Source organism: Schistocerca nitens, chromosome 3 (assembly GCF_023898315.1).
Source record: "Schistocerca nitens isolate TAMUIC-IGC-003100 chromosome 3, iqSchNite1.1, whole genome shotgun sequence".
NCBI classification, from domain to species: Eukaryota; Metazoa; Arthropoda; class Insecta; order Orthoptera; family Acrididae; genus Schistocerca; species Schistocerca nitens.
In genome coordinates this window covers 829,161,449-829,178,327 of record NC_064616.1, presented here as the reverse complement: position 1 = coordinate 829,178,327, position 16,879 = coordinate 829,161,449, and the positions used below count along the sequence as shown (strand labels likewise).

The 16,879-nt window shown below is 37.8% G+C and overlaps 1 protein-coding gene across 1 annotated transcript in view; it reads right to left on the bottom strand.

Moving 5' to 3' along the window:
• Nucleotides 1–270: 270 nt before the first annotated feature.
• LOC126248847 (E3 ubiquitin-protein ligase HERC2) overlaps nt 271–16,879 on the bottom strand; it is an 851,297-nt gene continuing 834,688 nt past the window's right edge. Inside the window, exon 84 of the mRNA XM_049950269.1 lies at nt 271–2,446. Within this exon, the coding sequence (XP_049806226.1) occupies nt 2,285–2,446 (162 nt within the window). The 3' untranslated portion in view covers nt 271–2,284. The remainder of the gene's footprint in view (nt 2,447–16,879) is intronic.

The window sequence follows — 16,879 nt, the reverse complement described above, 5'->3', positions numbered from 1 at the left end:
CTGGTCTTAATTCTTGTCTGCTGCCAACATGGAAGCTGAATTCCTTCTGTTCATTCCAACATGAGTTTTCTCTGCAACCTAACTCCTTTCTTCTCACCTCCCTCCATGCATAATTTTTTTCCTTTCAATTTCATTAAAAAATTTTATTTTGTCTGTAGATATCAGAAGTCTACTGATCTTTTTTTCACATGAAGGCTTTAAAATCAAAATTGTGATAAAACAAATAAAAGGCAAATATTATTACAAATTGTTTTTATTAACAATGTACATAATTATGGACAGATTTTCAACAGTTTAAACTGTAAAACTGTGGCATTGATTTGTCATTACTCTGTAAAGTCATGAACATCCCTAAGCTCATTGCACATTACAATCATGACAAAAGTTACTTGCAGCAATGCAATTGTCTGAAAGTATATTTAGGTTTACAAAACATTTCAATAATTAGCAATGTTTAGAAACCACACATTATGGCAGGCAAAAGACTGCAAAGATATATTGCAGTATTCAGACAGTACGAAAGTATTCTTGGGTCATCCTGCAAAAACCAACAAAATATCCAGTGGAAATCTACCTATGAGAAGTAGTTGCCCATTGTCTAGCACACATGAAGTGGACTCATAGAGCAGTTTCATGGATACTGCTTACTTTGGAGCTAAACATCTCAAATGTTACAAGATTTATTTTCTGTAATGCGCTTTTACTGATCTCATTAAAAAATCATCAATTTATTCCACAGAACTTAATTTGTAGAAATTGCTTTATACTCTTTCTAATTAACACAAATAATGTCATTCAACATACTGATGAATCTCGTGTTTTTGTTTTCCTTGTCCGTATTTTTAGAGTCATACACCAGAATCGCATTAAATTTCACCCTGCAAGATATCACATTCCACAATTTATAGACGGTAAAAATATTAAGAATTAGGAACATGTGCATAACTTAACATTAAATATATTTACAATGGTATAGTACAAGCATAAAAAACTGAAGTTTAATAGTCTAACTTAATACTGATAGAAAACAAGAAAGTCAACAGAGATACCTGTCTTTCTAGGAATGCTGGGTCACCATTAGCCTTGAAAAGCTAATAACAGTAATGAGTAAGGTACACAAAACTGAAGGAAACATTTTGCACTTTCTTTTTAAAAGAGGTACTCTTACTTCTTGAAAAGAAAGGTCTGAGGCACAACTAAAATAGTGGATATCTTAGATGGCAGGGTAAATTACAGGGAGTTAACATGTCAATGAACTGTAGTAGTATTACTATAAGCTTGTCTTCTTTCATCAGTAGTGCAGTAATCTTCAGTATTCTTCTTCTTCTTCTTCTGCTCCTCCTCCTCCTCCTCCTCCTCCTCCTCCTTCAGTTCTTCTACATTTTCTTTTCATTCGTTTATGGTTAGCCTCCAAGCATTCACAAATATTTTTTGTCATTTGCTATACTGATGGTATGTCACTCTTTATTTTTGGTCTTATTTCTTTCTCTCTCTTTCAGCAATCATATTTGGTCTTTAATTTCCTTTCAAATTATTCATTTATAGGTTATTCTAGATACACAGTACCTCTTAACTGTATACTCTCATGCTTTTCTCATAAATTCACAGTCTGCCAAATAGTCTGTGGGAGAAACTTCTTCCAATTTATGTATAATTTTGCTCATCCCACATCCTTGAAGGTTCCTACACATGATGACATTTACGGTAAACAATGTCTGACTGGATGAATACCCTTTTCAAACTGTGCTGCCTCTCAATAGCCATTTGTCTCTCCTTGCATACCATGTAATACCACTAATGTAGTTGTGCCTCAATGCAGGAAATTTTGTACCTTTAAACTTTTCTCTAATAACCGTTGTACAAAATCCAAAGCTCTGAAATATCACTTTTTCACTTACCCTACCTGGTGTTTTTACTTATTTTTGGAGGTAAATGGTGATCACATATCCTTTAAAGTTTAATACTGACTGGCGTTCTTGTAAATACAACAGTACTTTCAAGCAAAAGAAAATAAAAATACCAAAGAGTAAAGACATACTGAAATATGATGACAGAGAAAAAGATAACATGAAGCTTATACATTATATCACAGGAAAAAAGTCAGTACAGTGTCTGTACAGAAATAACAGATCCTTGTACTGCTTTCAGTATAATTTTTTAAAATATAATATTTGTATCTTTTGATCATGGAAAAAAAAGGGAAACGAAGATGACACATTGCTGTCAAACTATTTCTTTTAACAAAATTACATATATAACATAATTACAGCCTGCAGTTCTGTGGTCATACAGACTCTGGTCCATCACTTGCAATGCTGTCCAGTTCATCACTGTCACAATTACTTGAGCCTGCACCACTGCTTGGCATGGCGACTCTTGCATATTCATCAGTGTCTATAGATTTGCAGAAATGGATGGCATATTTTAATTTTTCCCGCAGAACAGCCTGGAACCATACAGAAAGAAAGCTGTCAATCATGTCCTTCGGTAAACAAGCAACACAAACATTTCCTAGTAAATTAGTAGATAACATTAATCTACATTTATTAATGAAATGAAGGAGCTCTGAGAGTAGTGAACTATGTAAGCATATATCCACATCCTTCCTATTCAATTTATATGTGAAGCAATGCACAAGCAGTGTACTTAAAAAGAATTTTTATGATACAAAAAAGGACCTAGACAACACATCATCACACTGGCAGTGGATGCTCTTGGTAAAACTGGCAGGAGGTATTCAATACATTAAACAACACATAAAAGGATATGAAAGGAAGTTAACTCTTTGTAGAAAATCTTAGAGGGGCTAACAGAAAAAAATATGTAATTTATGATTAGCATAACCAAACCTAAGATGAGAACTGCACACTTTTATATATACATTTGTTAGTACACTGTCCTTTGTGGTATTTCATAATTATTGTAAACACACTTTGTATTCATTAAAATTAAGCCTTCACATTATGTACTGTGACAAATTTGTCAAATGTTGAACAGCTTGCCTAAATGTGTATGATGCGTTCAACGTTCACACCTATAAACTGTCGCCTCCATGAGCAAAGAAAAATGAATAAATAAATACACCAATGAGCCAATGATTACTAATTTTTAAGTATGTTTTTCCACTTTTCAAACACTGTACTACAGAGATTCTGCTTGGTAAGGATACTACAAGTCCTTGACAGGATTTCAGTAGTATGTAGCACCAGATGTCTCTGCACAGGTCAAGCAAGTCTCGCAAATTATGGAATGGAATGGTGCCCAGTATGTTTTCCAATGGGTGCAGATCAGGCACATTTGCTGGTCAAGACATCAATGTGAGTTCACTATAATGCCCCTCAGACCACTGTAGCATGAATCTGACTTTGCAACATGGACAGTTATCCTGCTGGAAGATGTCATCACTGTAGGGGGAAACTCCAAGCATGAAGTGATGCAGGTGGTCCACAATAACGTTCATGTAGTTCACTGATGTCATGATCCTTTCGATTACCACCAAAGATTCCATGAAAGCCCAACTCAATGTACCCCACAGCATAATTGTGCCTTCACTGGCCTACATTTATGGTGCGATGCATGTCTCTTCGATGACTGCATATAAGGACCCAACTATCGAGGTGGTGTAACAAGAAATGTGATTCAATCAACAGGCGACGCACTTCTATCAATCCACGGCAAGAACTCAGAGATGCTGTGTCCACTACAATCATAACTCACAATGTTATTGGATCAACACAGAAACATATAGCGGTCAAGTGATGTGGAGCTCCATGTTCAACAATGGCCTTTGAATGGTGCTCCAAAACACTTATGCCTGCACCAGCATTGTATTCTGTTGTTAGATCTGCAACAGACTGCTGTGTGGGTTACACAGTGGGGGATCCTCCGACCTCTATGTTTTGTGACGAGACATGGTCGTCTGATACCATATTGTCTACTCATTATTTCCACATCCTTCAACAACTCTCCATCAGGGCTCATGACATTAGTAAGCTAACAGGTGACCCAGCTTCACTGTTTCAGAGATTCTCATTTCCAGCCGCTGTGCCACAACACTATCCCCTTTGTCAAAACTGACTGTATCAGTGGATTTCTGCATTTGCCGTCTGCATCTTCGCTATAATGACTGCCCATTCATCTCTCTTCCACTTACATTCTTTCCTTACTGAGTCATATGCCTGCAGCACCACCAGGAGGCATTCAACATCACGGTGGGCAGCAGTCAAAATGTTTTGTCTCATCAGTATGCTTCTACACTACTGGCCATTAAAATTGCTACACCACGAAGAAATGCAGATGATAAACGGGTATTCATTGGACAAATATATTATACTAGAACTGACATGTGATTACATTTTCACGCAATTTGGGTGCATAGATCCTGAGAAATCAGTACCCAGAACAACCACCTCTGGCCGTAATTACGGCCTTGATACACCTGGGCATTGAGTCAAACAGAGCTTGGATGGCGTGTACAGGTACAGCTGCCCATGCAGCTTCAACACGATACCACAGTTCATCAAGAGTAGTGACTGGCGTATTGTGACGAGCCAGTTGCTCGGCCACCATTGACCAGACGTTTTCAATTGATGAGAGATTTCAAGAATGTGCTGGCCAGGGCAGCAGTCGAACATTTTCTGTATCCAGAAAGGCCCATACAGGATCTGCAACATGCGGTCATGCATTATCCTGCTGAAATGTAGGGTTTCGCAGGGATCGAATGAAGAATAGAGCCACGGGTTGTAACACATCTGAAATGTAACGTCCACTGTTCAAAGTGCAGTCAATGCGAACAAGAGGTGACCGAGACGTGTAACCAATGGCACCCCATACCATCATGCCGGGCGATACGCCAGTATGGCGATGACGAATACACACTACCAATGTGCGTTCACCACGATGTTGCCAAACATGGATGCGACCATCATGATGCTGTAAACAGAACCTGGATTCATCCGAAAAAATTACGTTTTGCCATTTGTGCACCCACGTTCATCATTGAGTACATCATCGCAGGCGTTCCTGTCTGTGATGCAGCGTCAAGGGTAACCGCAGCCATGGTCTCCGAGCTGACAGTTCATGCTGCTGCAAACGTTGTCGAACTGTTGGTACAGATGGTTGTTGTCTTGCAAATGTCCCCATCTAATAACTCAGGGATCGAGACGTGGCTGCACGATGCGTTACAGCCATGCAGATAAATTGCCTGTCATCTCGACTGCTAGTGATACGAGGCCGTTGGGATCCAGCACGGCGTTCCGTATTGTCCTCCTGAATCCACAGATTCCATACTCTGCTAACAGTCATTGGATCTTGACCAACATGAGCAGCAATGTCACGATACGATAAACCGCAATCGTGATAGGCTAAAATCTGACCTTTATCAAAGTCGGAAACGTGATGGTATGCGTTTCTCCTCCTTACACGAGGCATCACAACAATGTTTCACCAGGCAACACCGGGCAAATGCTGTTTGTGTATGAGAAATCGGTTGGAAACTTTCCTCATGTCAGCACGCTGTAAGTGTCACCACCAGCACCAACCTTGTGTGAATGCTCTGAAAAGCTAATCATTTGCATATCACAGCATCTTCTTCCTGTCAGTTAAATTTCACATCTGTAGCACGTCATCCTCATGGTGTAGCAATTTTAATGGCCAGTAGTGTACATACAGTTTTCACAAGCCATCATATAGCACATAATGCAGGATACTTTATACTACTGCCAATCATGCCATTTCCTGTTCCATTTACGAAAGAAGCAAGAGAGAAATGATTGACCGTATGCCTCCACATGAATCCTGATTTCTCTTATCTTGTCTTCATGGTCCTAAGCGAGACATATGTTGGTGGTAGCAGGATTTTTCTGCAGTCAGCAACAAGTGCTATTCCTCTACATTTTCTCAATAGTGTTTTGGTAAATGGATGTCTTCTTCCCTACAAGGACTCCCATTTTGTTTTTTGTAATACTCACATGCAGACTGAAACTATCAGTAACAAATCTAGCAGCACAACTTTGAATTGCTTCATTATCTTCCTTTAATCTGTCCTGGTGAGGAATCCAAACATCAAGCAGTGCTCAAAAATGGGCTGAGCAGTTTTTCTGTATGCATTCTCCTCTATAAATGAGCTACACTTTCCTAAAATTTTCCCAGTAAACTGAAGTTGACCATTTGTGTTTTCTACAATTGACCTGATGGGCTCATTCAATTTCATGTTGCTTTGCAATGCTATGCCTAGATATTTAACCAACATTACTGTCAAGCAGAACACCACTAACACTATATTCAAACATTATAGGATTGTTTTTCCTACTGATTTGCATTAATTTCTGTTTCTCTACATTTATAGCAACCTCCCATTCATCACACACAACAGAAATTCTGTCCAAGTTCTCTGCATCCTCCCAAGGTAACCTAGAGATAACACTGTCCAGTACATATCAGCAAGCAGTCACAGATTGCTGCTCGCACTACTTAAAAAGTCTGTCCAAGTTCTCCTGCATCCTCCCAAGGTAACCTAAAGATGACACTGCCCTGTACATATCAACAAGCAGTCACGGATTGCTGCTCACGCTACTTAAAAAGTCTTTGAGCCTCATACACATTTGAGAACCTATTCTGCACACTCAGAACTTTAACAGTCTGCAGTGTGCTACTGTGTCAAATACTCTCTGGAAACCCAGGAACATGGAATCTGGCTGTTGCCCTTTATCCAAGTTTTGCAGGATATTGTGAGAGGAAAAGGGCAAGCTGAGTTTTGCACAAGTGATGCTTTCTAAATCTACATTAATTTGTAGATAGAACCTTTTCACTCTCAAGGAAATTGATTATACTTGAACTTAGAATACACGCAAGAATTCTGCAGAAACCTATTGTTAACAATATTACTCTGTAATTTTGCAGGTCCATTTTTTTTACCCTTCTTACAAACAGGAGTCACCTGTGGTTTTTTCCAGTTGCTTGGGACTTCTGTCTTTCAGCTGAACAGAGACTACAAGTACCATACACTTCTTAACAACCACCTCTTGCCAAATGTTGGAAATCGAAATTGATTAATGAGTACTCACAGAGCAATGTGGAACAATGGCTAACACAATAGGTATATATTCAGGAGGAGTGACAGGGTCAAGCCCGTGTCTGGCTGCCATAGTTTAGGTTTCCTGCTGTCTACCTAAATCACTTTGGGGCAGTTCTGAGATAGTTTATTAGCTAATGCCACAGCCAATTTTTTCACCATCCTTGTCCAACTGACACAAATGTTCGATTTATAATGAACTCAACACTTACATGATGTTATACTCTATGTCATTTTTTCTCATGGATTTTCCAGAGAATGTAACACACTTCTACACATGTCTACATATATAAATGAGAGTTTTGTTCAGGATTGAGATTAATTGTAATGGAACTCCACCCATTTCTCCTGGCTTTAGCTCAATGGAAAACGTATAGTAAATAATGTGCATGGCCAGTTATGGAGATGGCAAATGCCATATACACTGTAGGGCCGAAGAAACTGGTACACCTGCCTAATATCGTGTAGGACACCGATGAGCATGCAGAAGTGCTGCAACAAGACGTGGCATGGACTCGACTAATGTCTGAAGAAGTGGTGGAGGGAACTGTCATAATGAATTGGTACACAAGTGGGCCTTCAATTCCAAAAGGCCATATTGATGGTCTTACATTGAATGATTCGCATGCTAACACTTGCAGATGGCCCTGCATTGAAATCTGCAGCAATTTGTGGAAGGGTTGCACATCTGTCATGTTGAACAATTCTCTTCAGTTGTGGTTGGTCCTGTTCTTGCAGGATTTTTTTCCAGCAATAGCGATGTCAGAGATTTGATTATTTAATGGATTCCTGGTATTCACGGCACACTCATGAAATGCTCATAAGAGAAAATCCCTACTTCATCGCTACCTCGGTGATGCTGTGTTCCATCGCTCGTGTGCCGACTACAACACCACGTTCAAACTCACTTAAATCTTGATAACCTGTCATTGTAGCAGCAGTAACCAATCTAACAACCACACCAGACACTTGTTGTCTTATATAGGCACTGCCGAACACAGCATTGTCTTTTGCCTGTTTACACATCTCTGTATATCAATACATTTGCCTACACCAGTTTCTTTCATGCTTCAGTGAAAAAAATAAAAATAAATAAATAAATAAAAAAATAAAAAAATCTGAAGACAGAGTAGTATTAGTTTGAACACACAGCTTTTTTAATTCAGGACTGTGTAAACAAGTAATTGTATTTGTATTTTATTTCAAGCTGTACTTACAAGAGTGAAATATTTGATTGAATAGAATAATTTACGACAAAGACTTGTAATTTTGTAATCACTCACCTTTGTAATCATTGTTACAGTACAGCAGTAAAAGAACTTGTCCCTGTATCACTAAAGTTCCTATCTTTTTTATAAGAATAAATGACTCCGAATTTTATCTCTCATTTATAGTCTTCAGTTATACCAACCATTCATGACAAATTTGAAGAATCCTAAAAAACACCCAGTAGCAAAGTGGCTCATCTGAGGACTCAGTCTCACACCTACATCTTTCTAGTTCACATGAAAATTACATGGGAGAGGAAGTATTACTTCATGATAGGTGAACACAATGGATGAAGCTTTCAGTCAGTTGCTTAATTATATCCACAGTAAACAATGATTTAGCATCTTGCAATTATATATTCAAAATAAGGCCAATTACTGCATGAGTTATATTCTTTGTGTAAAGCATGGTATATCCCCAAAATTTATTTTCATAGTTAAGAACTTGGAACTTTCACCTCAGACAGTCCTATGTGAATATGAAAAAATGAAGTTGAATAGTGGTTCAGAACTGACTGTTTTAGTTCGTCATGTAATGTAGCATTTGCGTTAGTGTCAATATGAGTCTTCCATATATGTTGATATTCATTTCAGAGCAGTTGTTAGATATATCCCAAATGTGAACAAACTTTGGAAATCTTGATATTTATGTAAGTGTTTAATGCTAAAGACGAAATTTTATTTCCATTTAGGTCTCCTTCTATGTTCTGCTATTTCTTTTCCTTGTTGAAACAGACACACATGCATTACATAATTATCGAACAATTTTTGCTTCATGTGACAGAAATTATACAGGGATGTGGGACTGAATCTCTCTAAGTTTATCTTAATGGTCTTTTTGTGAGATATACATGGGAGGAAGTAATATATTTTTTGACTCTTCTAGGAACATTTGCTCTCAGAATTTTAACAATAAACGGCACCATGATGCAGAACACCTCTCTCGCTGTGTCTGGCACTGGGGTTTACTGATCATCTGTGTGATGCTTTTGTGCTTACTAAATGAACCTGTAGCCAAATGTGCCACTCTTCTTTGGATCTTCTATATTTCCTCTATCATTACTATCTTGTCCGGATCCCACGCTGATGAGCAAAATTCAACTATTGGTTTTACAAATGTTTTGTAAGCTAATTCCTTTGTTGATGGACTGCATTTCCAGAGGATTCTTCCAATGAATCTCAGTGTGGCATTTGTCTTACTTGCAATTAATTTTATGTCATCGTTCCATTTCAAATCGCTATGTACACATACTCCTAGGTATTGTATGGAAGTAACTGATTCCAGTGATTGTTCTGCAACTGTGTAATCATACAATAAAGGCTATTTCTATCTATGTATTCACAAGACATTACATTTGTTTATGTTGAGGCTTAATTGCCACTCCCTGCATCAAGCATCGATCCTTGGCAGGTCTTTCTGAATTTCACTACAATTTTTCCACTGTCACGACTTCTCTGTGTACAAGAGTATCATCTGCAAACAGCCTCATGGGACTTCTGACATTATCAAGCAGGTCATTTATATATATTGTGAAAAGTAATTGTCTTGTAGCAACCCACTGGGGCATGCCCAAAGTTACTTTTACATCTGAGGACTTAACTCAATTCACAATGACAACTGTGTTCTGTCTGCTAGGAACTCTTCAATTCAACCACAGAGTTGGTCTGATATTCTATACGCTCATATTTTGTTCATTAGGTGGCATTGTGGAACTGTATTGAATGCCTTCTGAAAGTCAAGGAAAATAGCATGTACCTGGGTGCCCATATCTACTGCTTTCTGGGTCTCATGGATGAACAGAGCGATCTGGGTTTCACAAGATCGTTGTTTTCAAAACTCATGTTTGTTCCTACAGAGGAGATTTTGGGCCTCAAGAAATGTCATAATACATGAGCATAAAACAAGTTCCAAAATTCTATGACTGGCCAATGTCAGAGATATACCCCAATAGTTTTGTGCATCTGTTTGACGAACCTTCTTGAAAACAGAAATGACCTGCACTTTGTTCCAATTATCAGGAACACTCCATTCCTCCAAAGACACTGCTACTAAAAGAGGGTAATTTCTTTCATATACACTGAGTAGAATCAAACTGGTATCCCATCAGGTCTAGTGGCCTCCCTCAGTTGAGCGATTTTAGTTGCTTCTCTATTCTGGGAACACTTATTTTGATACCAGCCATTTTGTAATTTGTGCGATAATTTAAAAGAGGCACTTTGATAGATAAAATTTTACTTTCAGATTTATTGAATGCTTTACACATGGCTCTCCTTATGCTCATTGCGTCTTTTCTTAACCTTTGTTTGTCTGTGAGGCTTTGACTATTTAAATTTGAAGTGAAGCCCTTTTTGCTGTCACAGCTTTTCAGGACCACCAGGGGTTATTTATTTTAATGGTGTTCGATGTTTCTCACCAACTTTTGAAAAATTTTATGCACTTATACATATCATCATTATATACAAGTAAAAACATCTGGAAGACTAAGTAAATTCAATGTAAAGATTTTCAATCAGATTTTTGTCCCCTGCTTTATTGTAGCATACATAAATTTCTAGCTCTTTGGTCACACGTCATTTACTTAATTAGGGAAAGTTCTTATGACAGAGACCTATAATTCTGAAGGGTGCTCCTTGTTTTCATATTTTACAGTAATGTATTTCCTCTTGTTGGTCAATGTCAGTTTTATACAATGATCCACAATAGGGCACTCATACAGATGCACATAGGCCATGAAATTGCAAAGTGCACAGGCCTAATAATCCTCCTCTACACTTCATGCCACATTGTACATAGGTAAATGTCATGTTTCTGTAGCTGCATGGAAGGGGTGTGCACCTGTTGATTCACAATAAGTGTGTGCTCGTTCATGTGGAAGAAATGAGATCAAACCATAACATCAAGGTCTGTGTCAGGTTATGATGGAGAAGAAAGAATAAATTTCACATCCCATAGGGTCAAACCAACATAACACTGTTTTAAAAAATTATTCTGTGTACAGACGAAACATCACGGCAATTACACTCCATGTGCAGAAGAATTTTTACTCTGCTGATATGCAGTTAAGGCTTATAAATGTTCACTAATGATGGTCATTTCACTAGAATTATGAAGTTTATGTTGTTACTGAAATTTTGAGTTCTTGTGTCAAAGTACAGTGCCAGATAAAAAAAGGAAACCTGATGTCCCTCAAAAGTAGGACTACTATTACTGCTTCTGTTACTGACAGAAATATAGCTATAAATGTCCCAAGAAAATTATCGAAAAGAGTTACCAGTTCTTAAATCATCTCAGGTATACAATGTCGAGGATTTTCTCCAGCGTAAGTGAATTCAATTCTCACTTTTCCTGCACCACAACCTCCTAATGAAACCTAAACTCTAAAGCACACTTTGTTTACATAGTATTAGATCCTAACAAAATCTTTGGGTACTTGCTCTTAAAGATTGAGCAAGTATCACTGTCAGTAATATAGTGGACTGTTACTGTAGGCAGCAAGGTAAAGTCTTCCATCCTCATTTAGGTTTCCTGTTGCTGAGGCAGCATTAAAATTCTTATCCAATCACCCTAATCTAGGTTTTATGTTGTTTTCCAAAATCACTTCATGTGAATTCCTGACTGATTCTGTCATTAGCAATGGCCATAGTTTCATTCTTCTCCAACTGAGATACTGCTCAGCTTGTAATGATCTCATTGACAGTGAGATATTAAACTCCAACCATTTCTGTCACCTTCTACGGTGCACTCTTACACCCTTGCTGATGTTTGCAAGATGGTAAGGAATGGACAGATTCACAAGGCTGCCCTCACAGTATGGGGCTCCTGAAATGTCTTTAGAGCAGTCTCATAAAGTAATGGAGAAAACCAGAATAGTTTCTAACCAAGGAACAGAACTACTTCATTTATTTTTTCTACTAAGTTCAAGAAAAACACACACACATTCTTCTTTACCCTAATTAATTGGCATTATGGGTTAAATATCTATATCATCTTTATTCTGTTGAGGATGGAAGTTCATGAATCATTCCATAATTGAAAAAAAAAATGCATTTTTAAGCACCAGCTACTTATTTTAAAACCTACATGTCTACTGGTTTTTGGTCATGGACCATCTTCACAGGATCTCTATCAACACTGAAACAGGAAACATATAACATATGCAAAAATAGTATAATCTAACAAGAACTTGGGTATAAAATACTTATATGTATTTACACCATGAAAACACATCAGGTAAAAGCATATTTCATGTTCATTTTAGGCTCATACAACCTCAAAGCTGTCAAGGTGAAAAATCCACAATTAATAGTCAATACAGCACTTAGAGCAATATCAACAGTGATTAATGTCAAATGGATGAAAAATTATGGAGGAACATTCACACATCAAACAAACAAAGACAACCGTCACTAGTGTACTATCACAGATAGTAATGTTCGTGATATGTCTACTGGTGATCATAGAATAACTTTTTAGCAGGGAACTTCTATCAATTGTAAAGAGCTAAGTAGAATACCTCTACTGACCATCTTTAGTAAGATAACTACAGAATTATTGACAGTGAAAGTTACTAGTGTTGACATTACTACATAATAAGAAAATGTAAAACCATCGTAATAGTGGAACTGAATAATCCAACAAGTACAACTACACATACATCACATTCAGGGCTCAAAATTATTAATAATGAAGTAATAGTGAAACTCATCACATAAATATAGGGTGTCCATAGTTAAAGTTCCAGATTTAAAATGTTGCAGAAAGAGAACCACTATTCAGAATGATGCCAAATTTGAAAAGAATAGTATTGAAACAGGAGGAAATGTCATGGAACAAACCAAATTTAATGAAAATTTGAACAATAGATGGCACTACAAGCATCAGAATATGCACATCAACAGATGCAAGGCACACGGCTGTTCTTTATTTTGTGTCAGAGACACCCAACATGACTGTCTCCATTAAGGATCGTGTGCTGCTGGTAAAGCTCCTACACAATAACAGTGACTGCACCAGTAGTCCTGCACAAGTTCAACACACTCAAGGGTATCAAAAAAGGCATTGGTCTGATGTTTGCTAGGGGTCTGGAGAAAATGATTGCAAAACTCGAAAAAGACAGGTTGTTTTGAAATGCAATGTGGCAGAGGGAGGAAAGCAGTTAATCCAACGTCTGTCAAGGATGTGGCCACAAGATTGCAAGGAGGGTTAGACTGATGGTGTGCAAACACACAAGGAATTGCCCAAATGTTGGACATGCTTATGACCATGGTGTATAAAATCCTACCAAACATCCTGAATTGTCATTCATACAAAATCACACACATTCAGTACTTGTTTTCTGCTGAGCTGTCAGCAAGACAAATGTTTGCTCTGGAAATATTAGTTAGGTAAGCTCATCCACCACAGCAATGTCATGTTGCATCAGATAAGAAAAATTGGTTTTCAATTGTCCTGTGGCCAAAAACTGCATAAAAAGCAAAATGACATCAGTTTTTACTTGTCCTTGGGCCAAAAAACCACATAAAAAGCAAAATGTCATCAGTTTCTAACTGTCACGAGATTGGCACAAGGATGTTCAATACGATATCAACAATTTTCTGCCAAAAGCTGAAATTGAGAAAGAGCATGTTCTACAACAGATCTGAGTGTCTTTCACAAAGTGTTACAAAATACATGCCTTCAATTCAGCTTTGTTCATAGCTGGAACGCTGAACACAACATCTTTCAGATAAACCCACAGCCAGAAGTCACACTGATTAAGATCAGGTGATCTAGATGGCTAGGCTGTAGGGAAATGATGGCTGATAATTCTAGCATTTCCAAATGCCTCTGCAGTAGCCACTTCACTGGCCGTGCATTGTGCAGAGGAGCACAGTCTTGCATAAAAATGATTCTACCCACACTGTTGAAGGGTTGGAATGACATTGGTACACAAAAGGCACTCATAGCCTGTACCAGTGATGGTACAAGTAACAGGATCTGCAGAAATCATCTACTTGAAAAAATATGAATCTATGATAAATGATGGCATCAACTCACACTGCACAGTCACATTTGCAAAATGAAGTGGTACCGGTTGAGGTGCATGTGTATTTTCTGTTGCCCATATTCTGCAATTCTGCATATTGACATGTCCATGGAGATGGAAATGGGCTTTGTCTACCCACAGAATGTACCATGGCCATTCATTCTCCACATCCATGTGAGCAAGAAATTCCAAAATGAACGTCTGTCTTGCTGGGAGATCAGCTGGAAGAAACTCTTGAACATGGGTGATTTTGTACAGGTAGCAATGCAGGATGTTTCATACGACTTAATGCACTGTGCTTGCCAGCACGCCCAACATTCGGGCAATTCCCCGAGCACTGCATGTTTGCACACCACCGCTTGATCCTTCCCACAGTTGTGCGGCCACATCTTCGACAGAGGTTGGATCAACTGCTTTCCTCCCTATGCCACACTGCATTTCAAAACAACCTGTCTTTTTGAATTTTGTAATCATTTTCTCCAGATCCTTAGCAGACATCAGACCAATGCTGTATTTCATACCCTGTAGTGTCCAGAACTTCTGCAGGCCTACTGGCACACAGTCATCATTCTTGAAAAAAAGAGTGTTACCAGCAGTGCACAATCCTTCATGGAGATAGTCATGTTGGGCACTCCAGGTGCCAACTGAAGAACAGTGATGTGCTGCATGTCTCTTGGTATGCATATGCCGATGCTTACAGTGCCATCCATTGGTAAAATTTTTGTTATTGTGATTGTTATTATTATTTCTTTCTTTTCTCAGACGTTATGTCTGGTCAAAAATGGAAAGTGACGCGGACCTTGATCAAGCATGACTTCCTTTTAACTGTATGGTATGTTACATTGCATTTAGGAACTTTCGGGTAATTGAACATGTATCAATAATTACGGATTTCTGTAGTTGTATATATAAGTTTGGATGTAGCTGTATTGCATTGATGTACTGATGGATATTGCGTGGAATGACTCCTGTAGTTGATAGTATAATTGGTACAATGTCAACTTTATCCTCATGCCACATGTCCTTGACTTCCTCAGCCAGTTGGATGTATTTTTCAATTTTTTCTCCTGTTTTCTTTTGTATATTTGTTGTACTGGGTATGGATATTTCGATTAGTTGTGTTAATTTCTTCTTTTTATTGGTGAGTATGATGTCAGGTTTGTTATGTGGTGTTGTTTTATCTGTTATAATGGTTCTGTTGCAGTATAATTTGTATTCATCATTCTCCAGTACATTTTGTGGTGCATACTTGTATGTGGGAACATGTTGTTTTATAAGTTTATGTTGTAAGGCAAGCTGTTGATGTATTATTTTTGCTACATTGTCATGTCTTCTGGGGTATTCTGTATTTGCTAGTATTGTACATCCGCTTGTGATGTCATCTACTGTTTCTGTTTGTTGTTTGCAAAGGCTGCATTTATCTGTTGTGGTATTGGGATCTTTAATAATATGCTTGCTGTAATATCTGGTGTTTATTGTTTGATCCTGTATTGCAATCATGAATCCTTCCGTCTCACTGTATATATTGCCTTTTCTTAGCCATGTGTTGGATGCGTCTTGATTGATGTGTGGCTGTGTTAGATGATACGGGTGCTTGCCAGGTTGTGTTTTCTTTTTCCAATTTACTTTCTTTGTATCTGTTGATGTTATGTGATCTAAAGGGTTGTAGAGGTGGTTATGAAATTGTAGTGGTGTAGCCGATGTATTTATATGAGTGATTGCTTTGTGTATTTTGCTAGTTTCTGCTTGTTCTATAAAGAAATTTCTTAAATTACTATTATTATTATTATTATTATTATTGTTCCATGTTGCTGCCTTGTGCCTGCTATCTACTGGAAAATCATTTTCCTTTCTCCATGACGTTTTCCCCTGTATCAATAATATGCTATTCAAATTTGACTTCATTCTGAACAGTGGTTCTCTTTCTGCAGCATTTTGAAACTGGGACTTTACTTGTTTCATATTGTCAATGAAGAAAGACAAATTGTGGCCGACAGACACAGCAGAAAAATTGAAAAACTAAATATGAAACAAAATCCTCTAAAAAGTGATAAAACCACTGTGAATTTCCATTTCAATTAGAAACTGGTAAATGTTATAGACATCACTTTTGAACCAGAGGAAACTTATATCCTAAATAAAGGTTTCAAATTTAATGTAAAACACCATGTAGATGGAAAATGCATTAAGGTTTTGATAGCTCATAAAAATGGTTCTATTGACCAATTGACAGGTTCGACAGCATACAAAAATACTATGCTAAATACAGTAGATCATTTTTTTGACAAGTATACACAAAACAGCAGTAAAGGATCTAGTAATAATGACCTAACACAAATACAATCAGTTAAACAATTCAGAGGCTTCCTTTACCAGTATAGAGATTAGCTGGCTGTTTTTCGAGTTCTTTGTGAAGTGCGGGAGTGGCCATGTACATAAAAAGCAGTATTCCATTTGAGTCCGTAGACGGATCTTGGCACTGCACTGAACGGGTATTTGAATGTTATGCAGGG